Source organism: Lynx rufus, unplaced genomic scaffold (assembly GCF_022079265.1).
Source record: "Lynx rufus isolate CCGP_SWC_20201006 ecotype Redwood Valley unplaced genomic scaffold, mLynRuf1.p SCAF_7, whole genome shotgun sequence".
Taxonomy (NCBI): Eukaryota; Metazoa; Chordata; class Mammalia; order Carnivora; family Felidae; genus Lynx; species Lynx rufus.
The window spans coordinates 141,832,226-141,856,377 of NW_025814889.1; the positions used below are offsets into that span (position 1 = coordinate 141,832,226).

The 24,152-nt window shown below is 58.7% G+C and overlaps 4 protein-coding genes across 7 annotated transcripts; 1 reads left to right on the forward strand and 3 right to left on the reverse strand.

Moving 5' to 3' along the window:
* Nucleotides 1-303: 303 nt before the first annotated feature.
* On the reverse strand, nt 304-4,947 carry LMF2 (lipase maturation factor 2). Its single transcript, XM_047065316.1, has 14 exons — nt 4,833-4,947; nt 4,091-4,344; nt 3,899-3,927; nt 3,549-3,766; nt 3,294-3,472; nt 2,702-2,843; nt 2,427-2,561; nt 2,251-2,356; nt 2,081-2,177; nt 1,829-2,011; nt 1,557-1,725; nt 1,320-1,431; nt 1,150-1,246; nt 304-1,058 (listed from the first exon to the last, which is right to left on the reverse strand). Exons 1-14 carry the CDS (start codon nt 4,924-4,926, stop codon nt 753-755), a joined length of 2,121 nt encoding a protein of 706 aa, XP_046921272.1. The 5' UTR covers nt 4,927-4,947; the 3' UTR covers nt 304-752.
* A 200-nt stretch (nt 4,948-5,147) lies between these two features.
* NCAPH2 (non-SMC condensin II complex subunit H2) lies at nt 5,148-18,252 on the forward strand. 3 transcript variants are annotated; one of them, XM_047065317.1, is made up of 20 exons: nt 5,148-5,352; nt 10,827-10,928; nt 13,462-13,517; nt 13,610-13,694; nt 13,772-13,840; nt 13,966-14,045; nt 14,138-14,271; nt 14,578-14,658; nt 15,111-15,241; nt 15,880-15,942; nt 16,269-16,335; nt 16,520-16,627; nt 16,723-16,776; nt 16,913-16,983; nt 17,066-17,159; nt 17,250-17,318; nt 17,434-17,489; nt 17,570-17,671; nt 17,769-17,918; nt 17,984-18,252. In XM_047065317.1, exons 1-20 carry the CDS (start codon nt 5,245-5,247, stop codon nt 18,122-18,124), a joined length of 1,821 nt encoding a protein of 606 aa, XP_046921273.1. In that variant the 5' UTR covers nt 5,148-5,244; the 3' UTR covers nt 18,125-18,252. The 3 variants fall into 3 exon arrangements, with proteins under 3 accessions (XP_046921273.1, XP_046921275.1, XP_046921276.1); XM_047065319.1 differs by having other exon boundaries at nt 17,437-17,489; XM_047065320.1 differs by lacking the exon at nt 15,880-15,942.
* Nucleotides 17,520-20,511, reverse strand: LOC124501287 (protein SCO2 homolog, mitochondrial). 2 transcript variants are annotated; one of them, XM_047065322.1, is made up of 2 exons: nt 20,184-20,511; nt 17,520-19,195 (listed from the first exon to the last, which is right to left on the reverse strand). In XM_047065322.1, the coding sequence occupies exon 2, from the start codon at nt 19,180-19,182 to the stop codon at nt 18,382-18,384; it is 801 nt and encodes a 266-aa protein (XP_046921278.1). In that variant the 5' UTR covers nt 19,183-19,195; nt 20,184-20,511; the 3' UTR covers nt 17,520-18,381. The 2 variants fall into 2 exon arrangements, with proteins under 2 accessions (XP_046921278.1, XP_046921277.1); XM_047065321.1 differs by lacking the exon at nt 20,184-20,511 and adding an exon at nt 19,921-20,165.
* Nucleotides 20,324-24,106, reverse strand: TYMP (thymidine phosphorylase). Its single transcript, XM_053722161.1, is given in 7 exon segments — nt 20,324-20,848; nt 21,112-21,420; nt 22,681-22,830; nt 23,298-23,368; nt 23,371-23,497; nt 23,701-23,827; nt 24,060-24,106. Coding segments are annotated over 7 exon segments (1,356 nt in total).
* Nucleotides 24,107-24,152: the final 46 nt, after the last annotated feature.

A 24,152-nucleotide genomic window follows, 5' to 3' on the forward strand; every position in this document is an offset into this window, starting at 1 on the left:
AAGCAAAGAAAGCAGAGCCCAGGTTCTGGTGAGCTCTCGGGCCCTTGGATGCCTCCAGGCCCTACGTTGTGTCACTGGCCTCGCAGACTTGATGCGTGGAGCGGATAGGTCGGCCAGGCCGTGCCCGAGCGTGTGCTTATGTCTGTTTCACAGAGGGGAACGTTGAGGGCGGGAGAATGAAGGCATCCACAAAGCCAGGCCAGCTATCAGCTGGACAGCACGAGCTGTGTCCACTACCAGAGGTAGGGGAAGGTCCGCTGTCCTCAGGACTCCAAAGCGGGAAGAAAACATCCGACGCGTGGCCAAGCACAGAGACACCTTTATTGGCTCCTGGACCCAAATGGCCGGAGTCTCAGGACTGTCTTCCCTCTCCCTCGATGCCCCAGCAAGTCAGCCTCAGACCCTCTGGTGCAGGAGCTGCTGCTGGGGCATCAGGCTTGGATCCCTACAGAGGGAAAGGGCTTCCCCAGCCCTGGTACAATGTCCCGGCAGAGACCTTGAGCTGGGTCACATGCCTGCCTCGTGGGTCAAGGCCAGGAGATAGCCTGGGGAGGGCACGGTTGGTGTGTGTCTGGGGAGTGGGCCCTCCGCGCAGCAGGGAAGCCAGAGCCCCCCCCCGGAGGATGGCACCCCATCCTGCATCTGTCACGGCAGTTGGCTAAGGCACGCTGGCTGGATCACGTCCTGCGGCAGAAGGCCAGAGACGTGCTGGGGACCCTGACCCTCTCCGGACGTGTGGCTGACAGATGCAGCTATTTTTTCCTCCCTGGAGACTGGGAACTGCTCGTACAGTTGTCAGGGGCTGGGGCAGCTCGTTTGGTGGCAGCTCCAGAGTCCTTCTTCGGGGCTGGCCTGTGCTTCTCCTCCTTCCCCGGAGGGGAAGACCGGGGGGAATGAGGCCTTGAATGCAGGGCCTGCACGACCCTGATGGCCCCCACTGCGGCGAGGAGCCCCCAGAGCAGGGTGGAAGGCTCCAGGGGAGACAGCTGTCTCCGGACCCAGTGGAGGGCCTGGGCCAGGGTGTTGCTGGAGCTGCGGGCTCGGGGTGGGCTCTTGTCCTGTGGGTGTAGGATTGAGGAAGGTCCGTGGGGACCACTCCTGTGGGGGAGGGTCACCCCTGCCGCTTCCCCCTCCCTAACGCCTTCCCACCTGAAGGCCAAACTGTCTGAGCAGCATGTCCAGCGTTGGGTCCCCCAAGGACACTGGTGGGAAGAATTCCTCTACCCACTGGCGTCGCCACCACTGGCTGCAACAGGGCGGGACGTTCAGGGGCTGCCTGAGCTCAGGCCCCAGCTTCCCACTGGGCACCCTGGCCTTACCTCTGCTCCCCAGGATGTGAGAACCAGTACTTGTAGCGCTGGGCCCGCAAGTAGGTGGGTGGCCGCTTGTGGAAGGGGTACTTAGTCACGTCGTTCTGGATGAGGCGGATCACTGCCAGGGAGTGGGCTCAGCACAGCCAATGTTCTCTCGGCCCCACCCTCCCCTTCACACACACCCTGCCCCCACCAGACCCTACCCTTCCCGTGAGCCACCCCCAACTCCCCACGGGGTCTCACCAGGCTCCTTGCCCTGCAGCAGGCGCAGGACCAGGCCCGTGAACCAGGGGCTGTGAGAGTGTGGGCCCAAGGCTGCGAACCACATCTGCCAGTCGAGGCGGGGCTGGTGGGGCGCCACGATGGGGGGTGGCCGGCTCACGTTCCCGGGCTTGTACATGAACTCGATCTCCTGCCCGGCAGAGCAGGTTAACACAACTCGCTGGACTGGATGGACCCTCCCCCTGCCCTCTGCAGGTCCCTCCCTGCCTCGTGGGGCCCGCGGGAGCATTTACCACCCAGCGGTGCCCGTCATAGCTGCCCTCCAGCACCACTTCGGGCCGCCCACCCAGACCGGTCATCCGGCGGAAGAGGCCGTAGGAGTTAGCCAGCTGTAGGTGCTCTACGGTGCCGAACAGGCGGTGGGCCCCAGTCCAGAGTCGCCCGTGGGTTGAGGGTTCCATGTAGGAGTATGGCACCTAGAGGCAGGTGGGCGAGGCTCAGTGCTGCCCCTCCGGACCCCACCCTCCTCCCCGCGTGCTACCCACCAGGCTGATCACAAACAAGGCCGCCGTGGCAGTGCCGAAGATGAGCAGCTGGACTGCAGTGCAGAGCCTCCTCGGCCACCCTCGCACCTGGGTCCACCTGGGGGGCGGGGGACCCGAGTGCTGTCAGGCCTGCCCTGCGCGGCTCTGCCCCACCCCCTCGGGCCACGTACCTCCAGAGGGCAGTCAGCAGTTCCCAGGTGAGGGAGGCCACCCCCAGCCACATGGTGGGCAGGGTCACCATTTTCAGCCACTGGGAAAACTGGTGGAAGGTAAAAGCTGCAGAGGGAAAGGGGTGTGAGGAGGGACGGTCCAGCTCTGCCCTCTGGTCCCCCCGGCTGGCACTCACTGGTTCTGGAGTGGACAGCATGCTGCTCCCAGTCGACTTCCAGGCCGAAGTAGTACACGGTACCATAGGCTAGCAGCCCGTAGATGGTGAACTCCAAGAGCAGAGACAGCACAGCCAGCAGCGTCCTGGGCCAGGCTGTTGAGCAAGACAGTCATAGTCTCGGGCTGGGGCGGAACTAGAGCAGGGGTCACTTGGGGGGTGGTGGAGGGAAAGAAACTTGCTGGTGGGTGGTTGGGCTGAGAGTGTCCGGCAGTCTGGGACAAGCGGACACTCACAACTGGCCGCCTTTTTGCAGTGGCTGTTGCCAGGTGTAGCAGTCAGGTGCCCATCATCCAGAAGGGCGGTGGTGAGCACCAGCGTGAGCAGGTTGAAGAAGCTATAGTTGCCAGTGATGATAATGAGGACTTGCAGCAAAACCTGGGGGAGGGTTTGCACTGAGAGTTCCTGAGGCCCACCCCCTTCCTGGCCCTTCAGAGCCTGCTTCAAGCCCCGCGGCACCCTGTGCCTGGGTCTCTCCTGCAGGCGTCCCACCCCCCTCATCATCCCCGGGCCTGGGTTATGCTCTCACTCCACTGTCCTCTACCCCCCTGCTCATACCTTCCATGGCTCCCACCACCTGGAAGGAACCCCAGCTCGGCATGCCTCGTGCAGCCCTTCTGCACCTGCCTCTGCTGACCTCACTGGCGTCTTCTAGGGACGCCACAGCCTTGCCCCACAGGCATGCCTTTACATCCTGGATTAGCCTGTCCCTCCACCCACCGGGCCTTCCGGACTGCTTGCAACAGCCACCCGATCCCAACGGGACCCGCTGGGCAGTGCTGAAGAAGGCCACATCCTACTTTCCTGACGGCTGAGGTCCCCACCCACCTGAGAGTAGAAAGCTGCCAAACGCAGGCGGCGAACAGGGGCGAAGAACAGGGGGGGCACTGCGATCTCAATGAGGAAGGTGGCCACCACACATAGTTTGTGCAGCCAGACGGGCAGGTGGTGGGTGAACCAGGAGGCAGGTGTGGGCAGGCACTGTGTCTCGTAGTGGTAGGTGAGTGCTGCAGGTGATAAATGGGTGGTCAGGGCTGGGCAGAACCCCCAAGACTGCCCCAGAGTCCAGGATAGGACCCTTACCGGTAAGCCCCCACCAAGCGGGGCAACGGCTGGTGAGCTTGACCACACCCGAGGCAAACATGAGGCGAAACAGCAGCCAGCGGACCAGCCAGAAGGGGAGGTCTTCGTGGGGCAAGGCCCCTGCCAGCCCGCCCTGGGGGGCCTGCTTATGGTGGTGGCGCGGTCTCAGGGGGGCCACCAGCACGGCCAGGAAGCCAGTCTCCAGCAGCAGGGAATCCCTATGGGAAGAAGGAACAGCACAAAGGGCCCCTCCCCATCAAGGCTGTTCCCCTCAGAGGGTCCTCCCTGGAGAGGCAAACATATCCTGCTCCACCCCGTCCCCTGCAGCCCCACACCCAGGAGTCACTCACCACTGGAAATAAAGAAACACCTGGCCCACCTGCAGGGAGAAGGGTTGTCAGGGAGGCGGGGGCGGGTGTCTGCAGAGGCAGGCAAGGCAGAGACAGGGGTGAGCGGGAGGGTGGACAGGGCTGGAGAGAGTTGGTGACACGGGTCCCAGTGGTGCGGGGGGGGGGGGCGGGCAGCAGGCAGCCCCCACTTGCCTGGTAGGCCGACAGGTAGGCAGCCCAGAGCAGCAGGTAGACGAGGAGGGTGCGCAGCTGGCGCAGCAGCAGCGCACCCAGGGCCAGCAGGGTGCCCAGCAGGCTCAGCAGCTCCAGGCCCTGCGTGGTGTCTAGCCCGAGCTGCGGCGCCTCCCACAGCAGGGTCGGGGTCTCCCACAGCTGCTGCCAGCGCCCCTTGCCCTGTGGCCTCAGCGTCTTCCGCGCAGGTAGGATGCCCTCGGCACCATACAGGCCTGTGGGAGTGCACATCAGGGCCAGGGCCCTGACACTGTCCCCCAAGGCTAGACACCCCCCACCAGTCTGGGCCCACAGGACCCACCCCTTCCCCCAACCTAGGTCAGGACCTGGAGACTCTTGCAACCGGGTGAGAACCTGATCTCCAGCCCCTCCCAGATCAGGCCCCAGAAGGTCTACCGGAATTCCCAAGTCAGGACCTCCCGCCCAACGGAGAGAGTTCTCCTCTCTTCCAGGTCATATCTCCTAACTGCCCCACCAGGTCTGCGCCCACCCCCCTCAGAATTCTGCCCCGGCGCCAAGTCAGAACCTGCACACCCTCAAACCTCCCCAAGCCCCCCGCGGCCCGCAGGACATGAACCGAAGCCCCTACCCCAGGCACCGAGGCCTGGACGTTACTCCCTCCCCCAGTCAGCGGAGTGTCGGGCGGAGAGAGGAGGGGACGCAGGGCGCGGGCCGGGAGGTGTCCCACCCTCGGCGCCCTCACCCGGGATCTGCGTGTAGAGGGACGCGAACGCGAACATGAAGACGGCGGCCACGCCCTGAAGGAAGAGCTGTCGCGGGAGCCGGGAGCCCGCCATGTCCGCTACGCGGCCGGCCGGAGAACAGCCCTCGGGCACGCCCGGCCCCGCCCCGCCCCGCCGGCCCCGCCCCGCCCCGCCGACCCCGCCTCCAGCACCAACTGCGGCCCTTCCGGCGCGCTCCTGCAGCGCGGCGTCGGGGTTCGCTCTCGCCTGCTGCGGCCGCGTGCGTCATAGATGTGCGCGCGGCGTCACGCGCTACGTCCTTACCCTGGGCGGGAACAGCAAAATGGCGCCAGAACTAGTGGCGGGCTGAGGACGCTGGCTCCCCTCGAAGACGGCCCTGCGGTCTCCGGGCCGCCCCGGCCCCTTCCGGACATGGAGGACGTGGAGGCGCGCTTCGCCCATCTACTGCAGCCCATCCGCGACCTCACTAAGAACTGGGAGGTGGACGTGGCGGCCCAGCTGGGAGAATATCTAGAGGAGGTGAGTGCCGTCCCGGGGAGTGGCGCGGGGCGGGGCGGCGGGCGGGGGGCTGCTGGGCGGCCCCGCCCCGCCTCCTCGTCTGTGTCCTTCTGGCGCTGTCCTCAGGCTCGTTTCTTTTTTTCCAAATCCATCTCTGCCTCTGGAAGTCATCCCTTATTAAATTAGCCTGGAGTTGTCATCACAGGTCGCTACCTGTTCCAGAGCCGTGAAATGGATTTCATGGGTGGTGACAAGCATTTTTCTGTAATGTAACAGGATAGACTAGCATTTATGTGCGTGTTTGGGTATTTGAGACAGCTGGATCACGGTGAAAGAGAGTTTCTTATCTTGGGTTCTGAAACCAGTTTCAAGCTGCTGTCATGTTCTACTCGTCAGCATTTGGTCTTTATTTACTTGACAGCCGAGTCTAGTCCTTGTTAATGTGCTGTCTGCTCCATTTCTGTACTTCGCTTTCACATTGCAGCTCACTTGGACTGCGATCAACAGTGACGTCTATCCTGGCAAATTCAAGGGGCGCTAGAAGTGTCACCTTATTCAGTTTAGCAGCATTTGTTGGGCTGACCGCTCCTTTTTGGATACAGGTTTACGTGCTCTGATTTTTTCTCCCCATGTTATTTGCTTACTATTTCTTTGCTATCCAGTCTCTTAAGTGTTTAGCTTCTCTGAGCAGGGCCTGGGCCATCTTCTGTATCTCCCTTAAATAATCTCACTTGTTTCCCTGACTTTAAATATCACCTGTATGAGGACAACTCTCAGATTTATGTGTTCATTCCCAGATCTTTTTTCTTTCTTTCTTTTTTTTTTTCTTTTTAGACAGCATGAGGTGGGGGGAAAAGCAGAGGGGGAGAGAGAAAGAGAAAGAGAAAGAATGTTAGGCAGGCTCCACACTCAGCATGGAGCCTGACTTTTTGCTCAGTCACACGACCCTGGGATTATGCCATGAGATGCTCAACCAACTGAGCCCCCCCGACCCCCCAGCAGATCTTTTTTTCTGAATTTATTTTGTATATCCAGCTGCTTACCTTTGACATTCCTCTTAGACATTCCACAGAAGCATCTCTTTTTTTTTTTTTTTTTAATGTTTACTTATTTTGAGAGCAGGGTAGGGGCAGAGAGAGAGGGAGAGAGAACCCAAGCAGGCTCTGTGCTGTCGGCGCAGAGCACCATTTGGGGCTCAAACTCAGGAACTGGGAGATCATGACCTGAACTGAAACTGAGAGTCAGACACTTAAGTGAGCCACCCAGGTGCCCCAAGCATCTCAGATTTAATACATTAAAGTGGAGCTTTATATTTTTTTTGCCCTAATCTCGGTCTTCCTTGCTAATAGCACTACTGTTCAACAAAAGGTGAGAACTAAAAGCTGTTTTAGTGAAACTCGGTGAATTCTGTCAGTTGCACCACCAGAATTTCCCTTGAATTCATCTGTTTTCTACCTGGCTCAGATTCATGTAAAACCTTCCTTCCTAGGCTCTGTAACAGCTTTTTTTGGCCCCATCCGATTCACGCTCCATCCAGTAGCAAGTGTGACTGCAGTGGCGCCTCAGAGGCGTCTGTGCTAAGACTAAAGCGCAAACCTCCTTTTCCGAATCTGGCCTTGCTGACTGTTGTAGCCTCATCTTGAGCTCCTCTCCACCTGTTCTTTAGAGCCAATCAACCTACAACACTGGGGCTTATTTATTTATTTTTAAGTTTATTTATTTAATTTGAGATAGAGAACCAGCAGGGAAGGGGCAGAGAGAGAGGGCCACTGAGGATCCGAAGCAGGCTCTGTGCTAACAGCAGACATTCAACTGACTGAGCCAGCCAGGTGCCCTCCCCCCCTTTTTTTTAAATAAGGAACTTTATTTATTTTATTATTATTTTTTAGTTATCTCTACACCAAACCTGGGCTCAATCTCAGGACCCTGAGATCAGGAGTTGCATGCTCTACCGACTGAGCCAGCTGGGTGCCCCTGGAGCTCATTCCTGACTGAGGGTCTTTGTATTTTCTGTTCCCACTGGGGAATATTCTTCACCCATTTATTTTTATGATTAACCACCTCTTATCCTCTATGTCTCAGGTTAAACGTCAGGTGAGGAGCCTGTTTAAGATAGTTGTCACAGTACTTTATGTTCTTTAGGATGTTTATCACAAGCTCTTCTTTAACTTGTTCACTTGTTTAACTCTGCTAGGGCAGGAACCATGTGTATACCTTGTTCCCTTTGCATAATAATAATAGAATGCGGGGCGCCTGGGTGGCGCAGTCGGTTAAGCGTCCGACTTCAGCCAGGTCACGATCTCGTGGTCCATGAGTTCGAGCCCCGCGTCGGGCTCTGGGCTGATGGCTCAGAGCCTGGAGCCTGTTTCCAATTCCGTGTCTCCCTCTCTCTCTGCCCCTCCCCTCCCCTGTTCATGCTCTGTCTCTCTCTGTCCCCAAAATAAATAAACGTTGAAAAAAAAATTAAAAAAAAAATAATAATAGAATGCCCGGCATATAGTAGGGGGCGTTGCATATAGTAGGGGGCATAGAATAAGTGTTTGTTGGATGAATACTTGATCTACTGATCTACCTTCTCTGCTTGGACACCTGGACTGCTGAGAAAATGCAGAGAATTGTGCTGGGTGGGGCTACTGTGAATTCAGGTTTCCACATTGGTCAGGGTGCCTGGGGATGCTTGGTAGATCTACTTCCTGGCTTGGTCAGCTCCCTTCCTGCTTTTGTTTGCTGTTCCAGACCTTCTCTGCCCTTTAAAGTCCTGATTCCCTGCTTCTTGTTTTGTCTTTCTCCTCCTTTCCTTTTCCATGCAGCTACCAGAAAGTTTTTTTTTTTTAAACACATCTTATCACATTGCTACTCTCGCAGAGCACCATTTGGGGCTCGAACTCAGGAACTGGGAGATCATGACCTGAACTGAAACCGAGAGTCGGACACTTAACTGACTGAGCCACCCAGGCTCTTTCATCCATTTATTTTTTTGTTTGTTGTTGTTGAGTGTCTGCTGTATGCCAAGAATCATGTGAAATCCTAAGAAAATAGTGGCAAGCAAACAGTAGTCCCTGCTTCACCCTTGTAGGAGAACGGATCCTGAGGAAGTAACGACATAGGGTCGTTGGAACAGGTATTAGTTCTACAGGGAGGTTAAGAGATAGGCTCACAGTCCTAATAGGTGGCAGAGCAGAGGCCACTGTCCTCGTCACTGTGTCTTTGTGCAATCACAGACATGAGAGGTTCAAAAGAAAAGTTGAGGGCTCCACGAAGAGTTTATGTGGGGGACTGAACTTTGTTTGGGATGCAAGGAGTTGCCTAGTCCAAATGAGCTGAAGAATGTTCCACGTGGAGAGAAGATAGGTTCCGAGGCTGTGAGGTGGGAAAGTGCTTGGCTCCATGGGGGACCTGGAGAGGTAGCCCCGTGTGACTGCCGTGCAGCGAGCAGGGGAGGGTGGGTAGCTGCAGAGGGAAGCTGGTCAGCCTGCGAGGCTCTGTTTGCGATTTGGGTTTTTTCCCTGACAGTGACAGAAAGCCATTAGGGTTCTGAGTGGAGTGAGGTAGTTCTGCCTTGTGTCTGCAGACAAGCGCTGGCTTGTCAGGAGTAGGCTGGAAGGGAGTGAAGGCGGGGGGAGAGCCCAGTTAGTGCCGAGGGCCGGGCAAGAGGTGGGGCCGGCTGAGCAAGAGCCACAGCCGCTGTGGAGAGGAGCAGACAGTTTAGTCGAAGTGGAGCATGGAATTGGCAGGGAACTTGGCACAGGTTGAATGGGGAAAATGAGAGAAGACAGGAAGGAGCGGAGACTTGCGGGTTTTTGGACGGGTGGTTGGGGGGCGGATATCGAGAGTTCAGTGTGGGCCCGTCCGATACAAATTTTGGTTAAGACATCCAAGTGGTGTTTGAAGAAGGCAGCTGGACGTATGGATTTAGGCTTAGATGGGAGGTTCAATCTGGAGCATGCATTTGGGAGTTGTTAGAAAGTGGATGGAGTGTGAGGTCCTGGGAGTGGGTGAGCCAGCCTAGGCTGAGAAGAAGAGGGCCTGGGTGGCCCGGCTACCCTCTGCTTCATAGTCCCTCCTTTCAGGGAAAGCCCTTCACTTATTTCCAGAATGTTTGCACGCTGTCAGACTCTCATGTTTCACTGACCTGAAAAACTCCCTCTATCCTTCAGGAACTGGTAGAGGTGGTCCCTGGGTGGTGTCCTCCTAGACTCCCTCTCCATAGTGTCTAACGTCTGACCTTGCTCCCCAACACGCCCTGTGCTTTGGACATGTTTGCGTGATACTCATTTTCCTAAATAGTGGACTCCCGGGGCGCCTGGGTGGCGCAGTCGGTTAAGCGTCCGACTTCAGCCAGGTCACGATCTCGCGGTCCGTGAGTTCGAGCCCCGCGTCAGGCTCTGGGCTGATGGCTCGGAGCCTGGAGCCTGTTTCCGATTCTGTGTCTCCCTCTCTCTCTGCCCCTCCCCCGTTCATGCTCTGTCTCTCTCTGTCCCCAAAATAAATAAAAAACGTTGAAAAAAAAAAAATAGTGGATTCCCGGGTCAGCTAACTGCCTTTGTGGGAGTGGTTGCTCTTCCTAAAAGGCCTCTCCTTTCATCTGCCTGGGGAGTGTGTCTTTCAGGCTTAGCTCTGATGTCAGCACTTGGTTCGTTCATGAGACATTTACTGGACACCAGCGTCAGGCCATGAGGTAAAGGCTGCAGTTGCCCTACAGGGAGGGAGAAGTCCCTGGCGTCCGAGCCAGGCGTCCGAGCCACACTGCTGGGTTCACACGGGGCACAGCTGGGGGCAGGTGTCCTAGGCACGTGGAAAGCAAAGGCAGAACTTGAAAAAACATGTTGGGCTTCAAAGTGCTGTTTGCTGAGAGACGTGCAGGAGAGGGGCCAGGTTCTGGGGAGCCCTGGCTTCAGCATGGAGAGAAAAAGTTTGGGGACATTTGGATGCGTTGGGGTTGCTCTAAGCACAGTGCCGCAGCTTAGGGGAGAGTGTTGCCGCAGGTGGGTCTGGGACTTGTTGGCATGTGGTCCGTGGACACTGACATTCAAGGGGTGATAGGAGCTGGGGCTCGGGAGGTTAGGGGTTGCAGAGGAAGGAGGGGGACTCACTTGTAAGTGTTTCCTTAGTTTCTGCTCAAAGGATTGAGGCCCAGAGTTTTGTCTCTGTCTTCCCCACCCCTGAGGTTCCCCTTTCCTTCTCGCAGGGTGAGGGATCTTCCCGCCCGATTCTGTCCAACTTGTGCCTTGACTTAGATGGGCTCAGTGCGGAGCGTCTCCAGGGAGAGACTCCCGTGCAGCTCTGGCCGTTTGTGGCTGATACACTCCAGGGGCCTTCCTTTTCTAAACTAGTAGGTCTGAGAGGTTACAGGAGGTAGGAGAAATCACAAAGGCCCGCCTCCTCACTCCAAGCAGAGCCAGAGTGCCGGGAGGAGGCAGGGGCGCTGGGTGAGCTCTTGGGGAGAAGCGTGCCCAGGTTCCGGCTTCCCGACGCCCTGGTGTTGTGTTTTGCAGCTGGACCAGATCTGCATTTCTTTTGATGAAGGAAAAACCACCATGAACTTCATCGAGGCAGCGCTGCTGATCCAGGGCTCTGCCTGTGTCTACAGTAAGAAGGTGGGCCCATCTGGCTGCTGCTCTTGCCATTGCAGCGTCTGGCGGGACTGAGCCTGACTGTCCTGCTGGGGCAGATGGCAGGCTCACCCCTGGCTCTTACCTTCCTCGCCAGCACCTCCTGTGTCCCTCTTCCTCAGCACCTTTTAATACAGCTTGGATTTATAACTGCGGGGCCTGCTGCTAATGCTAAACATCCAGTGGTATACAGGAGAGCCCCACGCAGCAACGAATGGTCCAGTCCAAACTGTCAGTAGTCCAATCGTCCAGAACCCCGTGTAGAATGAGAGGAAAAGCAGGATGAAGCGAGCATCCTGAGAAAACCAGTGTTTAGGAAGTGCCTACAAGAAGGAAAAGTGAGAGAAAGGTAAATCAAGACAGTGTCCCGGAAGACAGAGCAGTAGAGAATTTTAAGGGGGAAGAAAGAAGACCGTAAGACCCAGAATGTTGAGTTCAGTGAATTGACCCACACCGGAAAGGTCTTCAGGTGTCCAGTGGGTATCCTGGAAGGTCACCAGGGGTTTTAGGGAGAGAAGGACCAGACTGTGGGGTGGGGAGAGGTGTGGAGACATGGCGTGACCCCTTTGGGGGAGAGGTCACTGGAAGGGGGGACAGCAAGGAAGGCAGCAGTCCTCCGTTCAGGCTGTGGTCCATCTCATGCCCAGCTCCTGGACATCACCTGCACTGGTGAAATCAGAACTGGGCAGGGGGCAGGTATCAGTGACAGCCAGCGCTGAAGGGTGGGGGTGGGGCGGCGGATGCAACAGAATCCCAGAAGAGATAGTTGAGGAATGGGTCAGGACCATGGATTGACAAGCCTGCCTTGAAAAAAAGAAAAGGCACCTCATCTCAGGATTCTGGAGGAGGAAGTCAGTATTGATGCGCAGAAGTTGGACACAGGCATTTGGGGAGTTCCTGCCAAGGGCCCCAGTTTTCGTAATGGAGAATATAAGTCAGCTGTTAAGGAAATTTGGTGAAAGTTCACAATGCTTGCTGAGGGGAATGCAAACGAAAGACTGACAGAAGGCACGGACGGTCCGCGCATCTTGCTGTCTGCAGGGGCACGTTTGTGCCCTTTTCCTCCAGCAGTGCGTAGCCATCCCCTAGGGGGGAGCACGGAAAAGTGCTCAGAATTGAGCGGACTCAGCATTGGCGGTGTAGTGGGTGGGAGAAAGACAAAAGGTAAGAGTTCAGAACTGTGATAAGGAACTTGATAATGGGGTCCAAACTAGAGAAGGGCAGTGAGCCATCTACATTCAGTTCTAATGGCACAGGACACGGATTTATCTCTGGGCACCATAAGTCATTAAGACAGTTTAAGATTTCGCTGGTTACGTCAGATTCCTACATCCTGTATTTGTCCTGAGAAGGAACGTCTGCAAGTGACTTTGAAAGCATAAAACGTGAGGTGACAGACAGAGAGAAGTGTGGTAAAGCAAGTGTAGTGAAACGTTGACGAAGTCTGGGAGGTGGGGGGGAGTGCGAGCTCTAGACGAGCACTGCCCAGCAGGACTTCCTGAAATGATGGACATGGTCTGTGACCTGTGCTGTCAAAGACGGTAAGTACTTGCCACACGTGACGACGGAGGCCTTGAAAGGTGGCTGGTGTGACTGAGCAATTCTGAGTTTTACTGACTTTCAGTGAACTTGAATTTAAAATTGGTTGACTCACACGTGGCTAGTGGCAGTGAGAATCATGCATCCCTGGGTACAAATCCCAGACCTACCCCTGATCCAGGCGACTTTCTCTCGGTTTATTCTACTATAAAACGGGAACAGCAGTGACACCTAATTCAGACAGACTAGACGGGAAGAAGCACGAACACAATCCTGTATGTGAACAAACACTTGAAACGGGTAGTGCTTATTGGTCCTAATAAATGGGGCCCCTGTGATGAGGGGGCACCACCTCTTGTGCTCACCATTGTGTCCAATGTCTAGTGCAGAGCCCCGTACATAATAGAAGCGCAATGAACGTTTGTTGCATTAAAAAAAAAAAAAAAAAAAAAAAGGCAGGGCCAAGAAGAGGGGTTGCATGTGCTCTGGGGTGGTGTCATCCCAGAGGGAAAGACCCAGAGGCGGTACACACACGCCCTGCTGGTCAGCCTCTCGGAAATCCTGACCGTTACCCTGTGACGGGGCAGGCAGGGACTCACGGGCTTCCGGAGATGGGGCGGTGGTGGCCCGAGCCTGCGGGCGGGGCGGGAAGGAGCTGCTGTGGGTGTCGGGCAGGAGCAGCACGGCGATGGGCCGGGGGGCCGCACGCAGGCCGGCGTGCAGGGACTGAAGACGGTCAGAGCTGGGTGACGACGGCCGTTCCTGTGGCTGCATGCAGCGTGGGGACGGAGGACGAGGAGAAAACCACAACAATAAGACGTGCTCGTTTGATTGGAGAGGCCACTCTAGCAGCCATGTGGGCGGGACTTGTGCTGGAGGGTTTCGAGGGGACGGTGGGCTTCTCTGTGCACACGCTCGTCTCTGCGTCTCTGGTAGGCTGCTCCTTTCCGCGTCCTCACCGTCTGCTTCTGGTCACCAGGTGGAGTACCTGTACTCGCTGGTCTACCAGGCTCTCGATTTCATCTCTGGCAAGAAGTGAGTACTGGTGGTCTGAGCCAGCAGGTGGAGGCCTGAGTGTCTGCCCGGCCTGCAGCCTCGCAGACACCCATGCGCTGATTCTCCCTCAGGCGGGCCAAGCAGCTGTCCTCGGTGCGGGAACAGGGGGCGGATGGGGACGCCAGTTCCGAGGCGCCCCAGGAGGCGGACGACCAGGTGAGATCTATCAGGTGCGTGGCCACTGCCTGCTGTGCGCTTGCCCGGCGCTGCTCCTGAGCTCCGTCTCCCCACAGTTCCTGTCGCTAGATGACCTCCCTGACTCCCGCGCTAATGTGGATCTGAGGAACGACCTGCCTCCCCGTGTGAGTCCCCCTCCCTCTGTGGGGCTGCCTTTAGCTGATGGGGGTGTTGGAAGGTGTCCTCCCATACGGTTTCCCACATGGAGCCCGTGGGGCCTGTGGCTCACCCGCTCTTGGCCTCCACGCAGGAGATCCTCATCGTCCCTCTCCTGCCCATGGCCCTCGTGGCCCCTGATGAGATGGAGAAGAATGTTAGCCCCCTGTACAGGTACTGGCCTCAGCTTGGCTGAGGGGAATCAGACAAGGGGAGAGGGCTGCTTGGGAAGGGTCTCTGCAGTGGCTGTGTTTCTGCCAGCACAGCTGTCAGGGGGAGGTCCTGGCCAGCCGGAAGGATTTTAGGATGAACACATGCACCGCCCACCCCAGAGGAGCCTTCATGTTGGAGCCGGTGGGCATATCCCCAACGGAGACACTGCTGCCAAGGAACCAGAAGGGTGAGGGCTTGGATGTGGGGGCTGGGTGGGAAGGAAGGGACTTCTGGGCTGGACCCCTTGTCAGGTCCCCTGTGCCTGCCAGCTCTGGTCCTGCCTCCCTCCCCGGGTACCTGCTGTGAGGATAGGCCTGCCAGGCCACATCCCCTCTGCCCCCTCTTTGCCCATAGCTGGCTCGGCCCCGGGGTGCCCGAGTCCTGTGACGGGTCTCTGCTCTCCTTCCCCTGCCCTGGCTCTGCTGGGCCCCTGGGAGGGGCCTCCTGGAGGGAGGGGCTGGGCTGACCCTGTCCAGTCCCCCATCTTTCGCAGAGGCTGAGGGGGCTGAGGAGCAGCCAATGGAAGTCTGTGTGTGCAGTTCCGTCCCTGCGCTCAGCGCCTCCCAGGAGCCAGGTGAGAAGAGAGCACCACAGTGGACTTGCGGGGTTGGGATGGGGAGATGGGGCTCTGCATGGGGCCGTGCTCCGCCGCCCCAGGCGTGAGGTGTGGGGAGCAACGAAGCCTGGCTTCTTTGCACCTGGACCTAGGCCTCCCTCCCCACCTTGGCCTCACTGCGCTGTCTTGGTCTCGTGACTGCCCTCTGGCCGTTCTTGGGCCTGTGAGGTTTGGACCTCGCCCTGGGCACACATGGATGGCAGCCTTTCAGCAGGAAAATTGGTAAAACGAGCCAAATGAAACCGTGGCATGGCGAGAGGCGTGGTCATACCACTCCGGGTCTAATGAGTGGGGCTGAGCGAGGGAATCGGCCTTGCAGGCTCTCCGGGGTGTTGGCCAAGGCCAGCCTCCCATCTGCTGTCTGGCCTTGGGCCTCTCGGGGCTGACCGGTCTCTTGCTCCCCGGCCCAGGTACCTCTCCGGAAGGCCCGCTGCCTGGAGGTGGGGAGGAGGATGAGGACGCAGATGGGGCAGTGGAGCTCCCTGAGCCCATGGCCCCTGACGTCCCTCCAGAGCCCCAGGAGCCCAGGAGCCCGCAGCAGGTGGGGGCCCTGCGAGGCCTGCGAAGGCCCCACACTCCGGTGGGATAGGTGGGCCCGGGGGCTTTGCCTCTGGTCCTTGCACCCAGCCCTTTCGGGTGGTGCCTTCTACATCTGTCCTCTTTCCGATCCGAATAGCTGCTGCTCCTTAGAGAGGTGGCCTAGGGTTCAAGGGTCTGAGCCCTGTGGTCATGCTACCACCTAGGATGGCAGCTGGTCTCCCAGGCTGACTCCCGAGATCAGGCTGGTGGGAGGGGATGGGCTTTGGAGGCTGTCGCTGCCCCTTCCACCCCCGAGGGTTGGCTTTGTGTTCCTGCCTGGAGCTCCAAAATCTTTTTATTAGAACAAAAATCCTGATACATACAGGAAAAACGTTAATATTTGTTAATTTTGATTGGTACGTACGTGGATGTTTCTTGCAGTCTTTTTTTTCTTTTTTGGTATTTTTTAAAGGAAAAAACCAGTACCCTATTTTACTAGTTTACTAGTTTGTGTGTTCTAAAATTTTTCCTAGAGTGTTTGTTTTCCTTAAGAGGGTCCTTCTGCAGGGTTCTTGGTGTCCGACCCTAGAGCAGACTACTGGGGTGCCCCAGCCTTGGGTGGAGGAGGGGAGAGGCATCCCTGGGGCTGTTTCTTTGCAGAGTGCTGCCCAGCCCAGCAGGTGTGTGCTGCGGGAGCGACGGGAGCCTATGTCCCTGCTGAAGGTGAGGGTTAGTGGGGCTCAGACCCTCCCCGGCAAGGAGGATGTGCTTTGGGGCTCTGCTGCCCGCCCCTCACTCCTAGCTTTCAGAGCTCCGGATGCCTGGGCTCCTAGCTGGAGGCCCTTTGTGCTGGCTCTCTTTTGCAAGGAATCTTCCTTGCCCCAGAAATCGAATCCCCTCATCTGCTGCTCTGGGGAACCTCTCTCTCTGGTGGGTCACCCTTGGGTCCTGGATTGAATGTGGCCAGCCCTTCTCTGTGTCTGGACTTCTGGGGGGAAGATGTACATCCCCTGCTCCCACCCCAGGGTCTGCTTGTACTCTTTGCTCAGGAGACCCCAGACCCCTGGCAGAGCCTGGACCCCTTTGACTCCCTGGACGCCAAGCCCTTCAAGAAAGGTAATTGGGTGGAGGGACACCTTCACTCGGGCACCTGTGGCTGGGTTCTCCGGAGCACTAGTGGTAGATGAGGGTGGGGGCTGTGCTGCCTAGTGCGGTCTGCACTTGCTCCTCGGGCTTGTGGGTGCCATCATCCGCCCCAGGGCCTTTAGTTGTGCACTGAGACTTAGCCATTTGCCCCCAGGTAGGCCCTACTCTGTGCCCCCCTGTGTGGAGGAGGTTCCAGGACAGAAGCGCAAGAGGAAGGGTGTCGCCAAGCTGCAGGACTTCCACCAGTGGTACCTGGCTGCTTGTGAGTGGGTGTGGTGGGGCCGGGCCAGGGCAGGCGGGTCCGCGTGCAGCTCACGGGGACTTGGCTCGGTTCCTACTGACCAAATTCTCTCGAAGATGCCGAGCACGCTGACAGCAGGAGGCCCCGGCGAAAGGGCCCGTCCTTTGCAGGTGAGGTCAGGGTCACGTGCGCACTCTGCTGAGTGCCTGCCTCCCCTCGGCCTGGGGGCACCCAAGGCTCCAGGTGGACTGGGGAGGGGGGCTGGGCAGGGCGTGGGAGCCCCTCTTACAAGGGCTTTGTGTGTAGACATGGAAGTCCTGTACTGGAAGCACGTGAAGGAGCAGCTGGAGACCCTCCGGAAGCTGCAGAGGAGGGAGGCAAGTACTGGCCACTGTCTGGCGCCCGCGTGGTCCCAGGTGGGAGACAGCAGTGTGCCTCATAGATGCTGTCTGCACACAGATGGCGGAGCGGTGGCTGCCGAGGCCTGAGGAGGGGCTGTGGCCTGTGGAAGAGGACCGCCTGGAGGATTCCCTGGAGGATATGGGGGCGGCAGGTGGGAGCCTACTGGGATGGGCTGGGGTGGGGGCTCAGCATCCGCTGCCAGCCAGCCTGCCTCCTCCTGGGCTTCTCTGTCTGCCAACAGATGACTTTCTAGAGCCTGAGGAGTATGCAGAGCCTCAGGAGGCAAAGCCTGGGGAAGCCGCAGACCTGGGTAGGTCTGAGAGTGAGCTGCTGGCCGGGGGGGCCACTCCGGGCCCCTGAGGACAGTGGAGGGGGGAAGGGGCGTGGCCCGTGGCCACAGAAGCTCATAGCTGCCCCTTTCCCAGAAGCAGAAGCCGTGCCGGCATCCCTGAGCTATGAGGAGCTGGTCCGCAGGAATGTGGTAGGTCCCAGTCAGAGCAGGTGGGGGCGCTGGGTGTGGGGCTCCCGCACAGAAGGTGGCAGCTCCTGGTCCCGCCCTAGGAGCTCTTCATCGCCACGTCTCAGAAGTTCGTGCAGGAGACGGAGCTGAGTGAGCGCATCAGGCACTGGGAGGACACCATCCAGCCGCTGCTCCAGGAGCAGGTGAGGGAGGGGTTGGGCCAAGCCCTGACTGACAGCTAGGGACTCCCCTGCCGCCTGCCTGGGTTTTGCCCCGGGATCTTGCCCCTCTTTCTTGCAGGAACAGCACGTGCCCTTTGACATCCACACCTATGGGGACCAGGTGGTCTCAAGGTTCAGCCAGCTCAACCAGTGGTGTCCCTTTGCGGAGCTAGTAGCTGGCCAACCTGCCTTCGAGGTGTGTCGCTCCATGTTGGCCTCCCTGCAGCTGGTGAGTGGCCCGGGGAGCCTGGGAGGGAAGCGGTCCCCGACTCTGCTGACACCTTATCCCTGTAGGCCAACGACCACACAGTGGAGATCACCCAGCAGCCGGGGCTGGAGGCAGCTGTGGACACCATGTCCCTGAGACTACTCACCCACCAGCGGGCCCACAAGCGCTTCCAGACTTACGCTGCCCCCTCCATGGCCCAGCCTTGAGTGGGGAGCATTGACGCTGACGGGTGGGCTCTGGAGCCCCGTCCCCCGCGGGTGCTGGGCATCGCGTCTGCTCACTCGACCCTCGTTTCCTGGCTGGCCCAGCCCAATAAAATGGTGTTGCCATCCCACTTAGTCTTAAAAAACACTCCTGCGCCATGCAGGCAAAGGGCTGCGCTTCCCTGCCGTGGCCTCCTGGGGCCACCGACGACGCAGACCACAGGCACACAGCTCCATCACACCCTCTTTAATGACCTGGTTCAGTGCAGGACGCTGCGGAAGGCAGCCATGTGGCGCCTCACGCTGTCTGCGATCTGCTCTGCTGATCTGGCCCGGCTGTAGTAGTCCGTGAAGAGGCCGTCAGGGCTGAGCAGGTAGATGGCAATGGAGTGGTCCACGATGTAATCCTGGTCCTCGTCCTTGGGGCCCGCGCTGTAGTACACGCGGTAGCTGCGGCTCACTTGGGCCACCTGCTCAGCAGAACCGGTCAGGCCCAGCAACCGTGGGTGGAAGTCCTGTACGTAGCGGGCCATGGCTGCGACAGTGTCCCGCTCGGGGTCCACAGTAATGAAGACAGGCTGCACCGGGGGCAGGCCGGGCTCAGCCTCCAGCTGCCGTACCACCTGCACCAACTTCTCCAGCTCGTCTGGGCAGATGTCGGGGCAGTGAGTGAACCCAAAGTACAGCAGCACCCACTGACCCCGGAAGTCGGCTTTGCAGCGAGCCCGTCCGTGGTGGTCCAGCAGGCTGAAGTCCCCCTGGCCCACAGCCGCCTGGCGCAGGGCCTCTGTCCGCTGTTGCTGCCGCCGCTGCTCCTTCTCGGCCCTGGCAGCCAGCCAGGCCCCACCCAGCCCAGCCCCAAACAAGGCGGTGATCAACAGCCTAGTTCCAAGCCCAGGGCCCTGGGGCCGGCTCTGCCTGCCTGTGTCTCCAGGGCCCTGCCTTGACAGGAGCCGACACCTCACATGTCCGGCCTTGCCTCCCGGGGTCCAAACGAGGGCTGGGGGCTTCAGATGAGAGAGCCTGTGCCAAGCCTTGGGTGCCAGAACCAGCAGCAGCATGGACCTGACGCTCCTAGGAAAGAGCACAGGTGTCAGGAGCCTGCGGTTGCCTCCGCCTCCTGGGTCAGCCCCCGTTGGCTCTGGGGAGACTTGCCACCGTCTGAAGGACCAAGGCTGCACGGCAGCTCACAGCTGCTCACCTAGTGCTCAGGACTGCCTCACCTATGAAAGGTGTTCTCAAATGCCCATGCTTGTCACTCCTGTCCTTTAGCTGGAGAGGCTCAGTCTGTCTCCTCCCACCCTGGTCCTGTGCCTGCAGCTCTATGGCCCGGGGAAGCACTCCACACCTCACCGGGTCAGCTGATGGGAAGCATTCCAAGTGCATGCCTTGCCTGGGCTCCTGAGCATGTGTGTCGTTTTGCAATAAACCCATTTCTTGAAAGGAGGTGGCCGAGTCTCTGCCTTTAACCCCCAAAGATGGGCTCCTCCGGCCCTCCTGCGGCCTGCCAGCCTTTCACCACTTTAACTCTGTGCCCCCTCCCCCCGCGCTCAGCAACAGCCTTGTGCACCCATGCCGGTCCGCCCACAAGGAGCCCGGGCAAGTACCCACCGACGCCGCTCCAGGCCGAGCTTTCCTGGTGCTCTCACCCCGAGAGGAATGAGGTTTCCACTGGTCACGAGCGTCCCCACCACCCCCTTCACAGCCAGGATCCTGACACCAACTTCGGTGTCCGCCGTGTCCTTCTCACAGGAGTCCCTGGAAATTTGCTAAGTGGGGGCCTTAAGACTCCCCCTCACCTGTTCGTTCAGCTGCTGAAAAGACCCTCCCGAGGATTCCCAGACTTCTGGTCTCCGCCCACTTCCGGATGGTTCCCGGGGTTGCGCTCTGGGCTGGATGACCTTTTGGCACGTCCCACAGCCTCTCTCCACCAGCTTCCTTCTTTACATACGCGCTCTAAGCAGTGCACGCGATGTGCCTGGCAAGCGAAGGCAGCCTGTGGCCTTCCTGGGCCCCTTTTTTCTGGGAGCCCCACCTCCAGGGCGCCCTCCCGGACGCGCACCTGTAAGGTCAGAAAGCTGGACACCGAGCCACACACCGAGCACGACCCAGTCTCCTCGGAACCCGGCGTAAGTACCGCGACTCAGGGGACAGCCCCGCTCTGCCAGAGCTCGTCACCGCTGTAGACTCAACCACGCTGCACTAGCGGAGCCGACAGATTCCTGCGCTACCGGTGCGCTCAACGCCAGCGCGCACGCTCATGGGCATGGCGCACGCGCAGACAAGCGTGAACGTCCCCGCTCCCCAGTCCCTGCTTCTCTGCGCGCGTGCGCAAAAGGTGGCGGGCCCAGCGTAGAGTTGGGCGGGGCGTCTCCCTGGCCCCGCCCCTTCGCGCTCCGTCCCGCGGCGGCCCGGCTTCCCTCGGAGCCACTTCCCCCACTTCCTCTCGGTCTCGCCGGCCTTCCTGCGGTTTCGCCGCGGCCGTCTGTTCCGCAGTGTGTCGATCGGCGCGCGCCGGCGGCGGCGGGAAGAGGTCGGCAAAGGACGAGGGGGTGGCGAAGGGCGCGCGGTCCGAGGGCACGACGACCCCTGCAGGGCCAGCCTCCGGCCCACGCCGACCTACAGTTCAGCTCCCACCTCCCGCCGGAGTGGATGCCTCGCGTGGCTGCGCCCGGATGAGTTGCGCGGTGCCGGCCGGAGGCGGGGGGCCAGGGGTGAGAATCCGGGCTCGGGGAAGGAAAGGGGATGGGAACTCGGAGAAGGGAAGGGGCCTGGGTTGGTGGGGAGGGACGGAGGTCTCCCGGCGCCCACTGTCCACGGGCACGTGCAGCTCCTCCTCCGGGCGCGGGGGTCCGGGAGCATAGGCCTGGAGCCAGGCCCAGGTCCAGGCTCTGCTCCTGGGCATCCACTCGAAGCGCCCCTGGGCCGGGCGGTCCTCCAGCTCCCAAGAGGCACATGGGACCGGACTGCCAGAGTCATGAAGGGAAAGTTGAGCTCACGTTAGAAGACCTACCCAAACAGGCCACAGCCACACTGGGATTCCCATAGGACACACGAACTCCAGCAGGCACAGGTGCTCCCCAGGACTCTTGCCAGCTGCTGGGTGTGACTAGGGAATACTTCAAGTCCACCACCGGAGGGGATGGGCTGTCCACCATCTTCTGACTGAGGATGGAGGGGGTGGTGACGCAGAGGGGTCTGGAGCTTTTTCGGAGATGTGGCGTGTGAGAAGTGAGATGATTCATTTTCAGAAACACCAAATAAAAGTTGTGCTGTCTACTTAAGAATAGGTTTATAACCTATTGGAGATATGTATGAACCCCCCCCCCCCCCCGCCGGAGTCCCAAACCCTTAGGCACCTCACTTCCTGGTTCTTCCCCTCTCCTTTTGCGGCCTTATTTTCTTGGGCTTTGCAGTTAGCGTGCACCAAAGAACTGAAGTCTGCCTCACCTCAGGGAATGTACATTTGTTCCAACCAGACTACTTTGTGCCTTCCGTGGGCAGAGGCGACCTCTGGGGAAGGCTGTAACCTCTGTAGTACTCACCAATGAAGAACAAGGGGAGGGACTTCACGCTAGGAGATAAATTGCCTGCCGTAACCGCCCTGAGTGTGCCTGTCCCTTAGACACCGCTCTTGCAAGAACGCTGATTAGAGCCTGGCTTCACTGTGCTCTGAGTCTCCGTGTCCTTCCTTCGAGTGGGTCGGTGGGCTTATTTCTCACAGGGGTATACTGACTCTTGGGTCAGTCATGAGGGTTTAGGGACCCTGAATGTTGAGGATCAAGTCCCCTGTTGTACCTGCAACGGGCTTGGTGGGTTGTGCATCAGTCAGGTCACCTTTCTGAGTTGGTGGTCAGGGATCTTGTGATGGTACGCTGACCCTGGGGTCTATTCAGATCACCAGTGATTGGGGGAAGTCCCATGGTCTCCTGATGAGAGGACCCTGACTGTGTGGGTCAGAGGTCAGGGGTCTTTAACATGCAGGAAGTAGACCTGGAGTCTGAGGTCAGGTTACTAACCTGTGATGACTAGCAGGGTGTCGATGGAGACTGACACTCACTCTGGCTTCATACAGGAGTCCGTCCACAGGAACCAGCTTCTTGCCCTGACCCATAGGACTGCGCCCACTCCCTCCAGCAGCCCTTACATCCGGCCAGACTACCCTGCATCAGGACTTCCAGGGACCCCCTTCACTGACCCTGATCAAGGATTCATCAGCAACCATGACAGGTGTCCAAGACCATGACCAGAAACTTCTGAACAATTCTGGTAATTCCTCATTAATGACTGGTCTGACCCATCAGGTATAATGACCAATGTCCTGTGGCCCATTAAGGATTGATCAGAGAGCCCAATGGTGATTGTTATCAAGTCCCTATTAATGACTCCAATCAAGGTTTCACTGATGATGTGACCAAAGTTCAATGACTATCAGTGACCCATAAATAACTTTGATCAATATCCTCATTAGTGACCCTGATTAATGACCTATCAGTGATTCTTTAGAGATTCTGGCCAATATTACCATCAAGAACCTAGATCAATGACCAGTGGCCCACCTGTACCTGCTCTTAACTCTGGATGAGGGTGAATCCAGGAATAGACTCCAGTTTATTGGCGGGGCTTCCTCCCCGGCCCCACCCCTCCCTGCCCCACCAGGGTACCTCAAACCACATCCGTTGGTCATTGGTACCTGCTGGGCAGGGATGCTGAGTACACCTGCACACCTGCTCCTCCTCTACCTCCACCATTCTCTCTCACTTTCCCTGGTTAGGGCTTCAGCTGGAGTTAAGCATTTAGTATGTGCAGCTGGTGGAGAGGGAATGGAAAAGAAATTGTTTTGATTTGGTATGGGGAGTGACGAGGAGGAGGCTAGTAGGTACTAGGCTCCTAGTACCTAGGAGCACAAGTCTGGGGAACCAAGAGAGAGGAGTACCCAGCTCTTCCTGTGGGAGTCCTGAGTGGGGTACCCAAGGGGGAGCTGGAGAACTTGGTCCTGTTATGGGGGGCTGATGGGGTGGGGGGAACCTAAATTCCATCCTGGGGGTGAGAAGCCTGGACCCCCCCATTGGGGGACTTTGTCTAGGCCAGGCTTGAAGTTGGAGATTGCCTGTAGGCTGCTAACTGACCTCTTTGAGGTCAGACGTTCTGGTCTGGAGAGATGGCATCTTCTAACCTTGTAGCCTATAGCCAGCTGGGTAGGTACCAGGTCCAGGCTGACCTTGTCACCCACTCCCCTTGTAGAATTTTGTTCATGAGTTGCGGGCAGAAGGCCTCTGGCAGCTCCAGCTGCTGCCCAGACTTGGCCAGGGCCTGGGTCAGCACCACTTTCTTCTTCAGATCTATGCCTCCCAGTGGCATGGCCACTAGCACGGCCTCTAGGCATGGAATACGGTGGTGGTGTAGCCATCACGGGGGTGGGGGGTGGGGTGGGGTGGGGGATGGTGTTCTCACAGCGGTGGGTTATCTTGAGGTCACTGACAGTGCTGGGGCACTGTCCCCAGGACAGTTGTGGCGTCCCCAGGGGAAAGCGGTCTCGGACTGACCTCAGGGTTAGGGGTGCCCAGAAGTTCCCACGCACCGATTTGCGCGCCCTGCGCCCTCCCCAACACAGCGCGCACGAAGCCCCGCAGGTCCCCCTAGCTCAGGGGGCTTTCGTCTCTCTTCAGGCGGGTCAGACCCGGGAGTTGCTTGAGCTCCCTCCCCCTGAAAGGTCACCAGGCGCCCCTGGGCCGTGGGTCCCTAGGACGCCATCGCTCCGAGCCTGCGGGGTGCGAGACCGCCGGAACCTGCGGCCGCCCTGTGTCCGGGTGTCTGCAGCAGGTGCACCTGTCCCGACCCTGATCCTGGTCTCTCCCTCTCATGTCCGCCCCTCTGTACCGTGTCTGTGGTGCCCGTGTGCGTGTCTCCGTGTCTGGCTCCTACTCGTCGGCCTCACAGCCTGACCCCGGCCTGTACCTGTCCGGTACGGCGGCCCTCACCCATCCTGCTCCAGACTCCAGGCGGGTGCGGTTTGCCGTCCCGCGGCCAC